This window comes from Octodon degus, unplaced genomic scaffold (assembly GCF_000260255.1).
Source record: "Octodon degus isolate 3935 unplaced genomic scaffold, OctDeg1.0 scaffold00064, whole genome shotgun sequence".
Lineage (NCBI taxonomy): Eukaryota > Metazoa > Chordata > Mammalia > Rodentia > Octodontidae > Octodon > Octodon degus.
The window spans coordinates 10,375,237-10,392,356 of NW_004524640.1; the positions used below are offsets into that span (position 1 = coordinate 10,375,237).

A 17,120-nucleotide genomic window follows, 5' to 3' on the forward strand; every position below is an offset into this window, starting at 1 on the left:
GGGGGTGGGGGTTGGGGAGAGACTGGACGGAGAGAGGAACTGGAAGACCGCGAGTAGGCGGTCTGCCCGGGGTCCCCTGGGAAGCCTCGGGTTTCCCAGGAGCGAAGGCGGGGACCCTTGTGGCGGCCCCGCCCGGCGCAGGGCAGACGAAGGCAGGAGGCGGGATCTCCCGGCGGCGCCGCTTCCTGGCTCCCCACCCAGTGCCCTGCCTGGCCACGTCACCGCCCGGCGGCCGGGATCGCGAGGAACCGGTAGGCGCGGGCCGAGCCTGGGGCGCTGCGAGGCGGTGACCGGGGACGTGGCAGCCGCCCCGCGCGCCGGAAAGTTTGCTGGGAGTTCGCTGCTGGGTGCGCGCAGGACCAGTGGGCTGGGCCATGAACGTGTTCCGAATCCTCGGCGACCTGAGCCACCTCCTGGCCATGATCTTGCTCCTGGGGAAGATCTGGAAGTCCAAGAGCTGCAAGGGTGAGGGGCGCCCCTGGAGGGAAGGAGTCCCTGTCCCTGTTCCTGTCCCGGCCTTGTGCCTGCAGCAGGGGCCCTGCAGAATGGCCCTTTCAGCTCAAAAGGAGCTCAACTTCCAAAAAAGTTATACGTTAATTATCACAGCAGGAGGGCAACAGAGACTGGGCTAAGGATGGGCTGTGTCTCCACTTAGGGCTCCAGCCTGGCCTCCTCCGAGCGAGCCAGCCTTATTCCCAGGGCGAGTTGGACCAGGAGGGAGATAAGGAGGTGACGCCCTCTTGATCCTAGCCAGTGACTCTCCTCTGCCCTCATAGGAGGTGTGGGGGAAAGATAGGGTGCACACTCAGGCAGTGGCCCCCAAACTCAGGCTCTTCTCTTCTTCTGCTCCCCCTGCCCCAGGCTGGGTCACTTCCTTCCTCTGCCTGTGATGTGGCGTGAGCAGGCCAGCCTGACCAGGTGGGCATGGAGCCGCCCTAGGCGGGGGTGGGGGTAGAGTGGAGGGAGGTTTCCTGTCTGCCCAGTGGCCCTGGGGCAAGGAGAAGTTCGAGGCTGGACAGGGTGGACAGAGACCGGGTGCAGTCGGGGGCTACTCTGCAGCAGTCTTTGTCCCTTTCCGGTGGCCCAGGTGCTGTGGGAGAGACTTGGAGGAGCAGCTCTGTGCTGGTTCTGGAGGGGAGGATATACCCTTGAGAAGGAGGTGCAGACACTTGGAGGTCGCCACACACCATGGCAGGGCTTGTCCCAAGGAAGGTCCTGAGGGAGAGGAGCCTGGGAAGTTGGGACTGGAGATCTGTGGAAGGCTTGGGAGGAGGGGAGGAAGCTAATGAGAGGCCCTGAAGCAGGGCTGTCTGGAATCCAGAGCGGGAAAGAGAGAGGGCAGGGTCTGGAGCAGTGACCTGTGGGGCTTGAGGCAGTGGATGTGGCTGTGCACGGTGCTTCAGGGACAGTCGCTGTGGACCTGGGAAGTGGGCCAGGCACTCAGATGGTAGAGGAAGAAGGGGCTGGAATCCATCTCTGTGCTTGGACCTAGAGGGGCAAGCCCTCTCTCCCTGGCACCATGCTGGGCATCTGGGATGGAGCTCTCACCAGGGTGCCTGCCTGGCAGAGCAGCCCCAGGGTGGAGAACCACCAGCAAGGGACAGTGTGAGTGACCAAGGAAATGATTGGTTTTTCAGGGTTGTCGGGTGCTGCAGAGAAACAAAAAGGGAAGTGTGATGGTCCAGATAGGCCTGTGTGTGCTGACGGCCCGAAAGAGGGCCTGGCCAGACCCTGGCTGGAGATGTGGGCCTTGTTCTCGCCCTTCGCCAACTCAATGGGGTACCCTGGGCTGTTTCCCATCTGCCTTGGTCAGTGGGAATCACCTGTTCACAAAAGCGGGAAAACTGCTGTGCTCAAGGTCACCGGGGCCCCTAAACAGACAAGAGAAATGTGGGTAAGGCCTGGGGGGAGGAGGCAGGCTGCCCCTGGGACCTGCACATCCTTCATGGGGCATGGGCTCTGGTTGGTTCTCAGGGCCTAATAAGGCGGCATCTATGAGCCCAGAGCCACCTTGGGTCTGCACCTCACCTGGCTGTGTCACACCCAGCCCACGGTGGCCATCACCCCAAAGCACATGGTATCAGGTGCCCAGGGACTCTGACCTTTTATTCTTTTTTTTTTTTAAAAAAAAACCTTTACTTCTTAATGACACCCAGAACCACGGCTATGGCTGCACAGGGGCAAGACTGAGCACCGACTAGAGAGAGACAGTCCCGGCAGGTCTTCAGGGCCGGATAAGGCTTTGGGTCTTTATCTTAAGGGCAATTAGAAGCTACTTAAGTGGTTTAAGCAAGTTTCATTTTAAAAATAGTCCCCTGCTAGCTGGACATGGTGGCACAGGTCTGTAATCCCAGCACTTGGGAGGCTGAGGCAGGAGGATTGTTGAGAATTCGAGACCAGTCTGGGCTACAAAGCAAGCTTGAGGCCAGCCTGAGCTGCATAGTGTGACCCTGTCTCAAAAAGACAATACATACATGCATACATACATGCATACATACATACATACATACATACAATCCCCCACTAGGGGTTGGCACACTGCTATCATCCAGGCACTCGGGAGGCTGAGGCAGGACTTCCATGAATCTGAAGCCAAGCTGGGCTACATAGTAAGACTCTGTTTTGAAAAAAAGAAAACAGGGCTGGGGGACCTGCCTGGCAAGCGCAAGGCCCTGAGTTTGATCCCTGGTACCTCCAGAAAAAAAAGCAAATGAGCCCTTGGATGGCTGGATGGAGTATGGAAATGGGGGCTGGGTAGGCAGCAATGAAAGATGGGGAGGGCAGGCCAGTCATTAGAGCAGGGCAGCTGGGCCATCTGAGGGCACTAGGGTCCAGGGGGAAGAGCTAAGAAATATGGGAGATGGGGAGTTTGAGCTGGGCTATGGTGAGTTTGGGTCTTGTGGGGACCCCTTCCCCTGTACAGAGTAGACAGTGGAAACACAGGTCAAAACTCAGAGGAGAGCTTGGAGCTGGAGGTTCCTAGGAGTGGGGTGACCAGCTGCAGGGGTGGCTGAGGCCGTGAAGGGGATAAGGGAGTTAGGTGGAATGGAGGACGCAGCCACAAGAGGGAGCAGCCATGGGAGGGTTCTCAGGACACTGAGGGAGCAAGGACAGTTGGCTTTGGGGTGCAGAAATATGGCGGATGTCGTGGATAGTGGTGGTTTGGAGAAGTGACAGGGGCTAGGTCCACCGTAGTGAGGGAGGTATGTCCATCATCATGTCTGGCCCTGGAACTGCCTCCATGACTTGTCACTGGTGCTTAGAGGGACTGAAGGCGCATAGGGACAAGAGCAGCACACTCCAAGTTTGGGTCTTGGAGTGGGAAGAGGGCGTGGTGGGAAACTGGCGGGACAGGCGTGCTCCGGGCCGTGAGCAGCTCCAGCTTGCTCTGGCCTTCAGTGAAGTGAGCAGCCAACAGTCATCAGTGAAATCTGCATTGGTGGGGGCTGGTGAAGGGACGCAGGAACAAGTGAAAAAGAGAGGACTGAGGAAAGGCAGCGTCGACCAGCACGCCTGTGTTGCCTATGCGCATGCGTGCACGCGCACGGTGATCCAAAAGGTGCTCAGAGGCTATTTTCTTTTCCTTTTCTTTTCTTTCTTTTTTTTCAGAGACTGTTTTAATACATTTTTTTCTGATGCTGGGAATGAAATCCAGGGTCTTTTGCTTGCAAGTGAACACTCTACTACTGAGTTATACCCTCAGACCTGATTTTTGTTTCATAGAGTAAAAGTGGACATATTTTTTATAACTAGGAACTGGGCTTTTTAAATCTTTGCATTTTGGGAAATTAAATGGAATGCACCTCTGGCCAGTGCCTTCCTCTGCTGGCCTCGGTCTCACTGGTTCAGTGTTCCTTCTCCTAGGAGGGACAAATTTGGGGGATTGTCACTGGAGCCCTGGGGGTGGGGCGCAGAGAGGCCTCAATAGCCCTGCACAGCCTGGCTCACAGCACCCCCCACCGCCTCCTCAGAACAAGAACCGGAGAGGAGCTGGACTTCAGAAAGCTGAAGAGAGGGCTGAACTGCTTGATCCTCAGGACAGGACAGGGTGACTCCAAGCCATCCTGACTCCAGACTCCACTCTGGGGGCAGGGTGCGGGGGGCCTGGGGCTCTCTTCTCATTGTCTCCTGTCCCCTCTGGCACAGGCATCTCTGGGAAGAGCCAGCTCCTTTTTGCCCTTGTCTTCACCACCAGGTACCTGGACCTCTTTACCAACTTCATTTCCATCTACAACACAATAATGAAGGTGAGGCTTTTGAGGGGGTGTTGAGTGTGGTGTGGCCCAGTGAGCCACCATGAGGGCGGCCACCAGTGTGACTCTGATGGATCGTTTAGGAAGCTGGTCTGGAAGATTAGAAGTATAGCTAGGGGCTGGGGAGATGGCTTAGTAGAATAAGTGCGTGCCTGGTAAGTGCAAGGGTCTGAGTTCAATCCCCGGTCCCCCCCAAAAAAAAAAAAAAGTGTAGCTAAATGGAACCACTGCCCAGCACAGGACAGCTACTGCAGAGCTTCTCGGAAGGAACTATAGCCAGATAATTCAGCAGACATGAGCCCTTGTGAGGAATGCTTACAAGCCACTCATGCACATCCAGGGAGTTGTTTTTTTTAGAACCCTAGACTGCCATTGCTAAATCCTGAGGAAGACTGATCCTGTTATTTTTATTTTTGGTGCTTTAAGTCAGGGTCTCACTCTAGTATAGACTTGAATTTGTGTTCTTCCAGTCTCAGCTTCTTGAATGATAGGATTACATGTGTGCACTACTGCGCCCAGCTGGTCTCGTTTTTTTGCCCAATGCTCTGTAGATGGAGGGGTCAACTAGGGTACCACTGACTATGTGCTAACATTGCCCAGTCCCTGTTAGAAGTATGCAGTTACTTCACAGGTGTCACTAAGTTGGGATTCTAGCCATGGGCCCAGGTGTTTCCAAACCCTTCACCTTGGCATGAGGACGGGACACTGCCTTGGGTCTGGTAGGCTTCGAAGCATGGCAGATGACGTCACAGATTCCCATGTCTCTCCCTTTATAGGTGGTTTTTCTTCTCTGTGCCTATGTCACAGTGTACATGATCTATGGGAAATTCCGTAAAACATTTGACATTGAGAATGACACATTCTACCTGCAGTTTCTTCTGGTTCCTGTCATCGGCCTTTCCTTCCTGGAGAATTATAGTTTCACACCCCTGGAGGTGAGAGGGGGACTGACTGCTGATGTGAGGGCAGGGCTGGGGATTCAGCTCAGCGGTGCAGCGCCTGCCTGGCAAGTGGGAGGTCCTGAGATTCCTGGTACACCCCCACCAAAAAAGAATGGGGGGGGAGAAAGAGAGACGGGGGGGAGGGGGAGAGAGAGAGAGAGAGAGAGAGAGAGAGAGAGAGAGAGAGAGAGCAAGCAGAAAAGAAAACAAGGGCTAGCCTCCTACAGTGGAGTGTGGGCCTGTGTCACCATCATGACTATTGCTGCACATCCCTAATAGCCAAGGTGTCCACAGCCACACACACACACACACACACACACACACACACACACACACACAGGATCCCTAGAGCATAGTGTAGGCCGAGATTGTAACTCAGCAGGCCTGAGGGGTAGCCTACAAAAAATGTGGGCAATGAGATTCCTGGAGATCCTGCTGGCGCTGCTTATGGGCTGTATTTTGAGAAACTGCCTTCAATTATGCCAGTTTATTCAACAAAACTGCAACCTTACAATTGTTCCATAGAAACATGCAGTTTATACTGTATAATCTTTTAAAATAAATCCAATTGTATTTGCAAAGGTGAAAGAGTATTCTGACAATATACTAGCTTGGGACGGGGGCTGTAGCTCAGTGGTATAGTGGTTGCCTAGCATGCATGAGGCTTAGGGTTCATCTCCAGCACCACCACAAAGCAAACATTAAAGCTTCTAATGGCTGGTGCGTGGCCCAGCGGTCCACGTTGTATGCCCAGTGACCCCATCCTGCCACACACTTGAGAACGTGTTTCTCGTGCTCGTCCCTGTTCTCTCCAGCAATCACATAGTACCTAGGTTTCTGTAGACAGGTCTTCTTGACCCTGCTGTACCTCTATGGCTCTGCTCCGCCTCAGATCCTCTGGACCTTCTCCATCTACCTGGAGTCAGTGGCCATCTTGCCCCAGCTCTTCATGATCAGCAAGACTGGAGAGGCCGAGACCATCACCACACACTACCTGTTCTTCCTGGGGCTGTACCGCGTACTCTACCTGGCCAACTGGATCAGGCGCTACCAGACTGAGAACTTCTATGACCAGATCGCAGTGGTGTCTGGGGTAGTGCAAACTATCTTCTACTGCGACTTCTTCTACTTGTACGTGACCAAAGGTAGGTGCAGACAGAGAAGCAGTTTTCTGGGGACTGGCTTGAGCTGTTCATTTCTGCTATACATGAGTATGTAACAATGCCATACATAGCACTGTCCTGCAGTACTTATGTTGGGGAAAGATGCCATAAAAACCCTGTAAAGGTATTACATGTACTGTGCAAACTGTGTATAGGCAAGGGAGCTGGGAGGTGATTATCTGATGTACTAGTCAGGAAAACAGAAAAACATTCCAAAGAAGCCAATTTGATGTGACTGTGCAACAAAGGCTGGTAGGTTCAAATAAACAAACCTGGAGTTACCCAGGTCAACTCATAAGGCCTTGACAACCAGGGTAAGGGATTGACACTTTTTTTTGCCAAGAATCAGGACTGGAGGGTCCATTTAAAAAGCAAACCAAAAACCCACTGGCTGGGTATGCTGGCACTTGCCTGTAATTCCAGCATTTGGAAGCCTAGGTCTGGGCAGCCAACTCACTATGTAGTGAGTTTAAGGCCACCCTGAACCACATAGCTGAGGCTGGCTCAAAAAACCAAGTGGGCCAGCCCCAATAGCTCAGCAGATTAAAGTGCCTGCTTAGGCAGACACAGGGACCAGGAGTTAACCCCTGGTGATGCCGGCCAGGGCGCACTGAGATGGTGATTGAGACTGGGTGTTGTGGTGCACCTGTAATCCCAGCGCTTGGGAGGCTGAAAACAGGAGCCTCACTATTGAGTCCCATCTGTGTAGTGACCCTATACTAAAAACATTTTAAAAATAAAACTAAACCCACAGAAACATGAGAAAACAAAACCACCCACCAATAGGAAGGAGCACTAGCTACTTACGGACTAACTTAAACTGTCCAGGTGTCAGCAGAGGCAAAATGTTGTGGGAACTGAAGTGAGGAACTTGGATTGTACTAGCAGAGAATAAAGGAATTGAGACCAATTGCTAAGTTTATATCCTAAAAATGTGTCTCTGGTTAGCCCACTCTCCCCTTGGCTTTATCTTGTCTGGGATTTTTTTTTCCTTTTTTTTTTTGTTTTTTGTTTTTTGTTTTTTGCAGAACCAGGGATTGAACTCAGGCCCTTACACTTGCCAGGGAAGTGCTTATTCTACTGAGCCATCTCCCCAGCCCTCACCTTGGCTTTAATATTCCTTTTTAAAATGTATTTGGCTTGTTACAGGGTCTCACTACGTAGCTCAGACTCATAGTGAGCCTGTTTTCAGCCTCCCCAGCACTGGGATTACGGGCACTTGCAACCATGCCCAAACTGTGTGGCAGCGCAGCTCGCCCTTGGGCAGGGCTAGTGCAGCATGTAGCGTCAGGATTGAACCAGTCCCCGTGCTTGCCTAAGCAGGTGCTCTGGTCTGCTGAGCTATCTTGCTGGGCCCCCCAGCTTTAATACTGACACTGTGAACCAGAGGCTAAATATTGGAATCATGCAAAGGAAACAGTCCTTTGGTCAACAAGGTAAACTCTAATTTGTCTTTTTTCTAGTTCTTAAAGGAAAGAAGCTAAGTCTTCCAATGCCAATTTGAGGGCTTCAAAGATGACCTACACCTTAAAAAGGACACGGAAGGAATCATGGGTGATTCCTTACCCATGACTTGCAATCGTAGAATGCCAGAAAAATGCATGGTATGGATTTAAGCAAACAACTGGTTATTTCACTGAGACCTCACAGCAGCAACTTCTAAGTCCTCAATGGGGGTGATGAAAAGTAGAGGCCAATTGCAGTCTGGGGCTAATATTCACTGAAACCTTTAGGTGACTCACCCACGAATGGAATATAGGTACTTTAAAGCCCTGGCACGGGACTCCTGCCAGTCACAACCATCTGGAAAGACAGCCTGTTTTTAAGAATGCCCCAACTAAAGTTTAGCTGGAACGTTGGGGGCCAGTTTTTTCTTTTCAGCTAGACCAAATAGTTACTCAGGATATAATGGTGTTAAGCTTTTAAAAGGCAATGTCATCTTCCAGTTTTCAAGCCACAAGTTTAGTACTAGCTTGGGCAGAAAGTGACATCATTTGTGTCTCACCTTTCAAACTTTACTATCGTTCATGTGAACCCTGTACTCAATCCCAAATGCCAGCTTAGGTGGCACCACTGCCATTATCATTATTTTATTGATCTACTAAAACCACCATTACCTACCAAGTATCCTGCCCTGTTAAAGGCTTGCACTAAGACCAATCATCCCACTTCCTTTGATTTTTAGGTGCTAATATGATTAGTCCATCGAATACCCAACTTGTCTTGAAATGTTTTGAACAATAAAAAATTCACACCTTATTGTCAACAGTATCTTTATTTATACCTACAAAAGAAAACAAGATGGTATCAAAAGGACAATTTACAAACTAAGAATAGTAACATAGCTTAGCATCCTGCGCCTGAACATCACACATCTACAAATCTTTCAAGTCTTAATGCAACAGGAATGTGTTCAGAGACCAGCAAGGATATGAGTAGAGCACTGATCCCAAGCAAAAGCCACCAACCTTTTAGATGAAGTCCACACAATGAATTGCAAGGAAGAGACTGGGGAGAAGCAGCCCACAGTTTAATACTGAAACCCTCTGCATAAGTAAGTTTCAAACATGAATGCATCAAGACTTGTTTGCTCTTGTTCTGAAGAGCAGAACCTGAACTATGATAGGAAAATGGAAGTTACCTTAAGTTAACAGAAAAAGTTTTGCTAGATTTCAGCTGTGCTCAAACCACAGAAGCACTTGAAATTTGCTGTTACTTTGTTAATTACGATGTCCCTGAAGGGGAAGCAAGCACTTCAGATGCTGCTTGCATACCAAGACCTTGCCCTGAAATGGGTGTTTGTAGGAGCTGCACAGAGGACACTTCCTGTGGTAGCATCTCTAGGTTTAAAGAAAAATATATCAGAAATTTCTTGACTTGTCAGTACCTAAGAGACATTTCTGGATGAGGGTGATGGGGGAGGTGGGTTGTAGTGGCAACAATAATAGTTTGATCTGAAATTTGAAAGCCAAGAGCAGTTTTGCCACATTTCTTCTATTCCTACCATCCTCCCTTGGCCTCCACCTCTAAGATGGGGAACAAAATGAAAGGGGAGGTAAAAAAACAAAGAAAGGCTGTGAAAGGCTTTAACATGCATATACATTTCAACTTATGCGGATAACCTACCTGTATGCTGCACACTGAATCATACTGTCAGAACCCCTCAGAAACCATCCCTTCTTTCTCCTTGTAGGATTTTAAAGGGAAAACAAAAAATTGGAAGTATTTCAGTATTTAAGCCTTATAAACTAGCAAGCACTCTCAGTCCACTCTTAATTCCACTGTGTGCAAACAGTACCAGTACTAGAATAAAAATTATTCCATCACACTGGATCTGGAAAGGGATTTTGGAACTGTCTTGATTGCCCTGTCGTGCTTACAGTGAACCAAGAGCAGAAACTCCTTTCCAGGTCTACCTGCTATGAAGTCTCAGCAAAGCAGTATTACAAGAGGACAAATTCACCTACCTTCATTCAGAGGAAAAGTATTAAAAAACAACAACAAAAAAAGCCCAACTTTGGCTCTCCTCCAGATCATTTCCTAAGTACTACCTACCTGTGAAGAGCTGAGTGCAGAAGGATGCAGGGGACACTGTGCACCCATAGGGCTGTTACACAGCACTGCAGAGGACAAAGGAGAGGCTAGAGGGGTTCAGTCTTTGCTCAAGAAAATTTGGCCATAGGTGTAGAGAGGCTGGCAAAGAGCTGCTCTTACTCTACAAATACTGACTTTAAAAACAAAAATCTGGCCATTCTGAGTATACTATAAATAAAGAAGCTTCTTACAATGCCGGCAAATGCAGACTCAACTGTTTCAATAAAGTTAATTTCCAGTGAGCATTTATTACATTTGCTCACAGCAGCTGGCTAAAAAATCAATTTCACAGATGGTCCCTGGTTATATGGGGAAGAAAAACAGGTAGCTTTTACCCAGATGCTGAGATGCTACAGTTTAACCAGTGTGAGAAATGCTTGCAGTTAACTTAAAAAGATACATGTAGACTCAGCAATTCATTTTCTAAACTGACACTAAACTGGCTATTTTTCAAGTAACAGTGAGGGAAAAGAGGAAAGGCAGAGTAAGGGATACAAAACCAATTAGGAAGCTTTAACTGGCAAATGCACTTAAGCCATTATGAGCCAAAATGACAACAGCAAAGCATGGTCTTAAAAACTGAGGAACCGGACCCAACTTGAGAAACATTAAAAACCATTATGAAAAATGTGTAACCTTCTTGGTTTTGTAACCCAGGGATGAGAGCATTTACAACAGATGCCACTTTCTTCTGCAGAACAATTCAGAACCCCCCCCTTCCCTCCCCATCAACTCAGGACAAGGAAAAACTGGCTCCCATGAAGGAGCCTAATACCTTACTTTTTCTTTTAAAAATGAAAAATAGCTCAGATATCCTCAACATGCAAAGTTGGGGGAAGAAATTAATCTCTTCCAGTCAGTTATATACTTTTTACAAAATCTGTTATTACAGACTGGACCATTTTGGCAGGCAGAAGAAACCTGGCAGTGAATTCTAACTAATCTGCATGAAAGGGCAAATTGCAATGGTTGGGAGAAAAAATAAAGATAAAAAAATAAAGAAAAGGGAAGAAAGAAAATAAAAGGGAAGTCGGTGTTCCTTTATGTAATTAAGTCTGCACAAGTCATCCCCCCCCCTCAAGTAGCCTCATTTCCGAGAGGGCGGAGGGGGTGGAGGAGGAGGGGGATACTGGTAGGCCGTCTGCCCCATGTAACCTATCATATTGGTAGCTCCTGGAGGCTGTGCAAACTGTTGTGACATCAGTGGCTGTGGCTGCTGCCCAGACCGGCCTATCCCACTAAACTGCTGGCTAGAGCTCTGTGAACTTCTCCCAGTTGAGGTGGTAGCACTAGCTCCGTAGGTGCCAGCACCATACTCCTGGGCCGTATAGCCACTGGTGCCATAAGCAGCTGCCCCATAGGTGCCTTGACCATAGGTGTATTGGCCTGCTTGGGCTCCAAAGGCAGAATTTGGACTTCCATAGCCACTGCCATTAGCATAACCGGCTCTATCGGTCTCACTACGATCCCGATAGCTTGTAGAGTCTCTCCGGCCTCCATCCTTGACTCCTCGAAGCCTCCGATCACACTCATCCTGATACATCAGATTGGGATTGTTGGCTGAAGAAGTGGTCCGGTATCGAGAGCGACCTCCTGATGGAAGGACATAAGGTATTTTTTAATGTCAGCTACAGGAGGCAAACATATCCAAATATTAAAAACTCAAAGAGGACAGACATTCCACACTGATGCCCTAATTTCAGCAAGTCTAGACCTACTCTTAAGTACTTGACCTAACTTTTTGCCCTTTTAGACTCATTCTTTTGTGGTACTAGGGGCTGAACCCAGGGCTCTGTGCATGCTACAGAAGTGCTCTACCACTGAGCAGTATCCCTAGCCTTTTTATTTCAACAAAAAGTCAACAGAGTTAAGGGTGGCCTCAAACTTGCTATCCTCCTGCCCTGGCCTCTTGAGATTTCTGGATCATACCACACCTAGTTAGACCTTTTTCATGTGAATAACCTAGAAACTCAATTCACCATACTGAACTGGGAATTAGGAAGTGTACATCCTAGTGTATTTTCCAACTGTGTAGAGTTAAATATAATGCCTCAATTTCTACAAGAATAGTATATAATTAAACATCTGTTCATATGGAAAACATAAAGCCTAGTATACTAAATATTTTGAAGGTATAAAGGAACTACAGGCTAGTATCACTTTTAGATAATCCACAGAAGAGTGTGGTACAAAAGTAGGACAATCACTTTCTTTTACAAGTCATGAGTACTCCCCTTCACATGATTAAAAAACAAAGTACAACGAACATGTAAAAGATGATACCTTTGGTAGTACCTGGAAAGTTCCAGGACTTACCCTTACCCCCTCCTCCGCCGCCTCCTCTGTGGTCCACAAGCTGCATCAGTTTTGGATTGATAGCCTGATTGGCCTCTTCAAGCACTTTGATCAGCTCTCTGGCCTGCTTTAGGTTCCCTGGGGTGAAGAAGGTATAAGCAGTGCCCTTGTTGGTGCTTCGGGCTGTTCGGCCAATACGGTGCACATAATCCTCTGAGCTGTTTGGATAGTCATAGTTGATGACAAACTTGACATCTTCCACATCTTTGAAGTCCATGATGAGTCAGTGTGTAGGTTGATGTGGCAGGGAAAGAGAAGGTAAAGGACATGCCCACAGGTGGGAAGCACGAGTGCAGATGACAGCAAGAGGAAAAAAGACGAAGTTAGTAACCACACTGAGAGGGGACAAAAAAGACTCATCCCAACAGAGTAAAAGAGGATTAGTGGTTCTTGTGATATGTATGGGATGTTGCATCTTTACTGACTGTAAAATCCTAAAGGGAATCCCATTCAACCATCTGAACTCCTGCCTCTTTTGATGTAACAGGCATATATATACACAGGAGTTGTGCCAAGATTGGTCTTCAGATTGACAAATTCCAGTGCCACCTTTTCAAAACTAGGTGCAGAAGAAAAGCAGTATCCACTGTTAAGTTATAGGGCCAAATCACTTCTACTCTGTTGGGAGAAGCCTGGCAAAATCTACCAAAAACATACAAACTTACCTTGAAACCAGTCACAGAGCAAAATGAAAAAAGGAGCTTCATATACTTTATTACTACATTTTCAAGGCAACTTAACACATCTTTAGGTTAATTTCCTTGTTCTTATATTAAAAAAACCTGATCAAAGCACACACCTTTTTCTTTGCAGAAATATCCACATTACCTTTCCCTCTTCAGTTACCAGAAGAGAACATTACACTAAAATTTCATTGTACTACCAAACCCAGCTTCTATCAGATGCATTTTTGCTCAACTCAAGGTTATTTCAGACTTATTACTTGTTTCAATGATCAAGATAGTCTCTGTGACCTGAGAAATTAATAGCCAAAGAACGTGGGAAAAGCCATGAAACCTTGAGACTCAGTCTGACATTCTGTCCACTGCTGGGAACTGGGCTGAATAACCTCCTAATACTTACATCATGTAAATGTTAGTGTAATGCTTTTAGCTAAATGTACTTTTTTTTTTTTTTTACCTACTTAAAACAAACAAATTTAATAAACAGAATCCTAATGTTTTGTGGAAAAAATCTGCATTTTACAAAGAATATTCAGAAAATATCCTAGATAAAACACAGATTTTTGTGATATAAATAATTAAAAAACATTCTCTGTTTGTTACCAGACCGATGCACACTCCCTCCTCCTTTGGGAAACCGCTGCAGCCGATCCCGTCTCTTTGCCTTTTATTTTTGGCGGCCTCCTTTCGAAAACTCCGCCTTCTGACACGGGACCACTGGAGCGCGGGGAGCATGCATCAAGGGTCCGTGGCAGTGAGAAGTCCCCACACACGCTCGCTCTGTGAACTGGCTTAGATGCTTCTCTGTAGCCCCATTTGGTTGCCAAGCGCCGGAGAACCTGGGTTTGGGTAAAAATTTCAGGTCCTCCAACGCCTCCCCCAAGGTAATTGGGGTGATTGTAGAAAAAAATGATTAAAAAAAAAAAAAAAAAATGTAAGTTACATCCAAAGGGTCAGACTGCATCTATTGCCCAGACTGGAATAATTTCAGGGGGAAAGGGGAGGTGATTAAAAAACAAAAAAAATTCAGCTGTTGTAGGGCTTGTGGAGAAAGGGCGGATGTCTGTTTCTTATTACAATAAAGGCTCCTCGGTCGTTACTGACCCCTAAGTCCTGAATCACACCAGAAAGACGAGAAGGCACTTATCACAGGGGGCAGCGTGAGTCTCAGGCTAGGGTCGTTGATGCTACAAAGAAAAAGTGTACAGGGCATGGATATAAGGGTAGGGCAGGGGGGAGCATGGGGTATTATATTCCATGACCGCATCTTTTGAGCTAGGACAATGCTCCCAAGTCACCTGCATGGAATGTGACCATGAGAAGCAGAGCAAGGTGAACTACTGCACTGGATGTACAGTAATTCCTACCAGAAAGCACTGGGGCTACAGCCAACAGTTCAGATACTAGTGTTTGGGGGCACTTCTGGTGGGGCTCAAAGGGATGGACATGATGCAAGTTCTTCATACTAGAAAGGTGTCCTGTGAGTACACATGGCTGGCCGAGGCACATGAGAGCAAGAGCAGACTTTGGTTTTCTCCAGGCAAGCCTGCCCTGCTGTTATTTTTATGCACTGCCAATATATTATCCTGTTGCCTTTATAGAAGATGCTGTAGCAGGGTAAGAAATAGAAAAGTGAACATTCTGGCCAGTAAGCAAATAAGAACCTGTGGTCTGGAAAGCCCTACACATGGCCTGAATATCCAATTGCTAATTGGAAGTGTTCTCAGACTAGCCAACAGGCTCATCTAGAGCTGCTTCGGGCCAATGTAGATTTGCCTTGGCCATGTATTGGGTGATCTGCAGCTGATAGCAAAGCTTCTGTTAAAAAACAAAACAAATTAAATTCAATACTTTTAATTTAACAGTGCGCAGCTTAAACAAAAAAGGAAATTAAAAATATCCCAGTGGAAAGGGCATTGTGGTTGCCTATTATAAAATTAGGGGAAGCAAAGAACTTACCTGAAGGGAACATTTAAGAGATCATCGCTTGACAGGAAGTGAAAAAAGGCCTGGTGACTCAGCTGAAAATTGCACCCCTGTCTATGAGGTAGAAGCCTTCACTTTCCAGGATCGTGTAGGACCTTGGTCAGAATTCTGCCATTTTGGTGGGTTTTCTCCCTCCTTTGATTTTTACAAGGCAGCAAATAAAGGGGCCCAAAGTAAACACTGATGTTGAGTAACAAGAAACAGACTCAGGTACCTTCCCTCTCCCCTCACTTGGATGAGAGGGGGCAGGATGAAGAGTCTAAGTTATTCTAATGGTAGCCAATTGATTTGGTTTAGAAATATAGGGGAACATCCAGCGAATATTTTAATTGTCTAGGCAAGATGCACAAAGAAGCTACCAGCACATAGCAAGCCTGTTTAAAAACCACCATCACTGAAAGCATTTGTGTGAACTGCTTTCAGGCCTCCGCCTTCTCTCCCAACAGGCCCAAGCTCTAACGGCACAGCTCCAGACATGACCTCAGAGGGCAGAGACAACTCCTCGTCATGGCTGCAGGTCACCACCTCTGAAGGAGGGAATGATAAGTCCAATGGATAAAAAGGCGCCACCATTTTTTAGTCCAGTGTAAATGCCTGTTTTCTCTAAACGATATATGGGAATACGGTGCTTCTCACCTCACTGGACTAGAAATTACTGTCGACAGTTTATAAAGATTTCCTAGTGATATAAATCTTCTCTTTTCAAATATGAAAGCTCTGAGTCATACCCGTTTAGCTCAGAATGCTGGGCTAAAGTACCACAATATTGATCATAATGGGTCAAAGCTCCAGAACACTGATTAAGCTCTCAGAATTCACATACCTGATACAAGTATGGGTGGGAAAAAAGGATAACTGAGAGCCCATTATTAATTTACTTCAGCAAGTAACACCAGGCAATACATATTTAATTGAATAAAATAATATAGGCTAATTAAATTTCACTTAATAAGGATCCATGGAACTGGGCCTCTCTCTCTCTCTATGCTTTTATGTACAATAGACAAAATGATACAGAAAAAAAAAAAGAGTAACTAGAATAAACTAGCTCATGATAGCTAGATTTGATCAGGCTCCTTCTATCCAGCCAGAAAATAAAAACTTCATCAGGAAGAAGTTAAAATCAAAAGTCCATCTGAGTGTCTCCTCTCCCTCTAACCGAAGAGTCATGCCTAGGCCTTGCTGCAGACCAAAGCCTGTTTGTTAGGAGCAGGAAGAGACTTTGAAAATAAAAGGGGAGAATCCACCCCCCAAAAAAATAAAAAACAAGGATGAAAAAAAATTGTGGAGAGGGGGGGAAAAACTATATTCTCTTTTTACTAAACATGTATATACAACTCTAAACTTCAATTAACAAATCTTTAAACCAAAAGATATATTAAAACCACCAACAGAGACACCTATCTATACAAACCTAGCCCACGAGAGGCTACATCCGTGGCAATGAGGATGGGAGCTTTTCCAGAACGGAATTCTGGGGAGAAAAAAAACCCACAAAGAGCCAAATTATATATACAATCAAAGCAAGGCAAGACAACTGACGGCATTAAAAGATGTGGAGTCAAAGGACAAAAACCCCTTCTCTCCTAACAGGCTAGTTCTAAATATGAACCTCTTCTACTTTATTCAACAGGCCTTCTCATAAAAGTAATTGTGAAAAACAAGAGTGAAGCTAAAATATGACTGATAAAGGAACGTTTTTCCTTAAAATACTTTTTTTTTTCCTTTTGGCGGAATTGGGGATTGAACTCAGGCCCTTGCACGTGCCAGTGAAGCACTTATTCCACTGAGCCATCTCCCCGGCCCCCCTTAAAATATTTAACTGCCAAAATTTTCCCATGGGATTGTTACTCTTTGAACAAAGAACTTAATAAAAATAAAAGGCAGATGGCTTTAAGTTGTCTAAAAGTATTGTTTTTTTTTTTTAAAAATTATGATCTTTGAAGCATCCTAGAGACCTGTCAGTAGTACTTCCAGTATTCAACTAACTGAAGCAAACCTAATCTAGTGTAATACCTGACCCATATGCCAATTCCAAGTAACACCTAGTTTTACAAATAAAGCTTTGTAGGGGCTGGAGAGATGGCTCAATGGTCTAAAGCACCTACTTGAAACAAGCTTGGCAAAGCACAGGGACCTCGGTTC

General features: G+C 46.7%; 2 protein-coding genes across 4 annotated transcripts in view; one reads left to right on the forward strand and one right to left on the reverse strand.

The window, feature by feature from the left end:
* Positions 1–206: 206 nt before the first annotated feature.
* Positions 207–8,616, forward strand: Kdelr3 (KDEL endoplasmic reticulum protein retention receptor 3). 2 transcript variants are annotated; one of them, XM_004634617.2, is made up of 5 exons: positions 207–465; positions 4,147–4,247; positions 5,030–5,188; positions 6,087–6,339; positions 7,821–8,616. In XM_004634617.2, the coding sequence occupies exons 1-5, from the start codon at positions 375–377 to the stop codon at positions 7,859–7,861; spliced, it is 645 nt and encodes a 214-aa protein (XP_004634674.1). In that variant the 5' UTR covers positions 207–374; the 3' UTR covers positions 7,862–8,616. The 2 variants fall into 2 exon arrangements, with proteins under 2 accessions (XP_004634674.1, XP_023574771.1); XM_023719003.1 differs by having other exon boundaries at positions 5,126–5,188.
* The window catches only part of Ddx17 (DEAD-box helicase 17), a 19,430-nt gene continuing 10,923 nt past the window's right edge, over positions 8,614–17,120 (reverse strand). Inside the window, exons 10-12 of one of the 2 annotated variants that reach the window (XM_004634619.2) lie at positions 16,390–16,520; positions 12,274–12,510; positions 8,614–11,544 (exon numbers count right to left, since the gene is read on the reverse strand). In XM_004634619.2, coding sequence (XP_004634676.1) covers positions 11,039–11,544; positions 12,274–12,510; positions 16,390–16,520 — 874 coding nt within the window. In that variant the 3' untranslated portion in view covers positions 8,614–11,038. Of the gene's footprint in view, positions 11,545–12,267; positions 12,511–16,389; positions 16,521–17,120 lie in introns of both variants that reach the window. The other variant, XM_004634618.2, reaches the window with a different exon arrangement.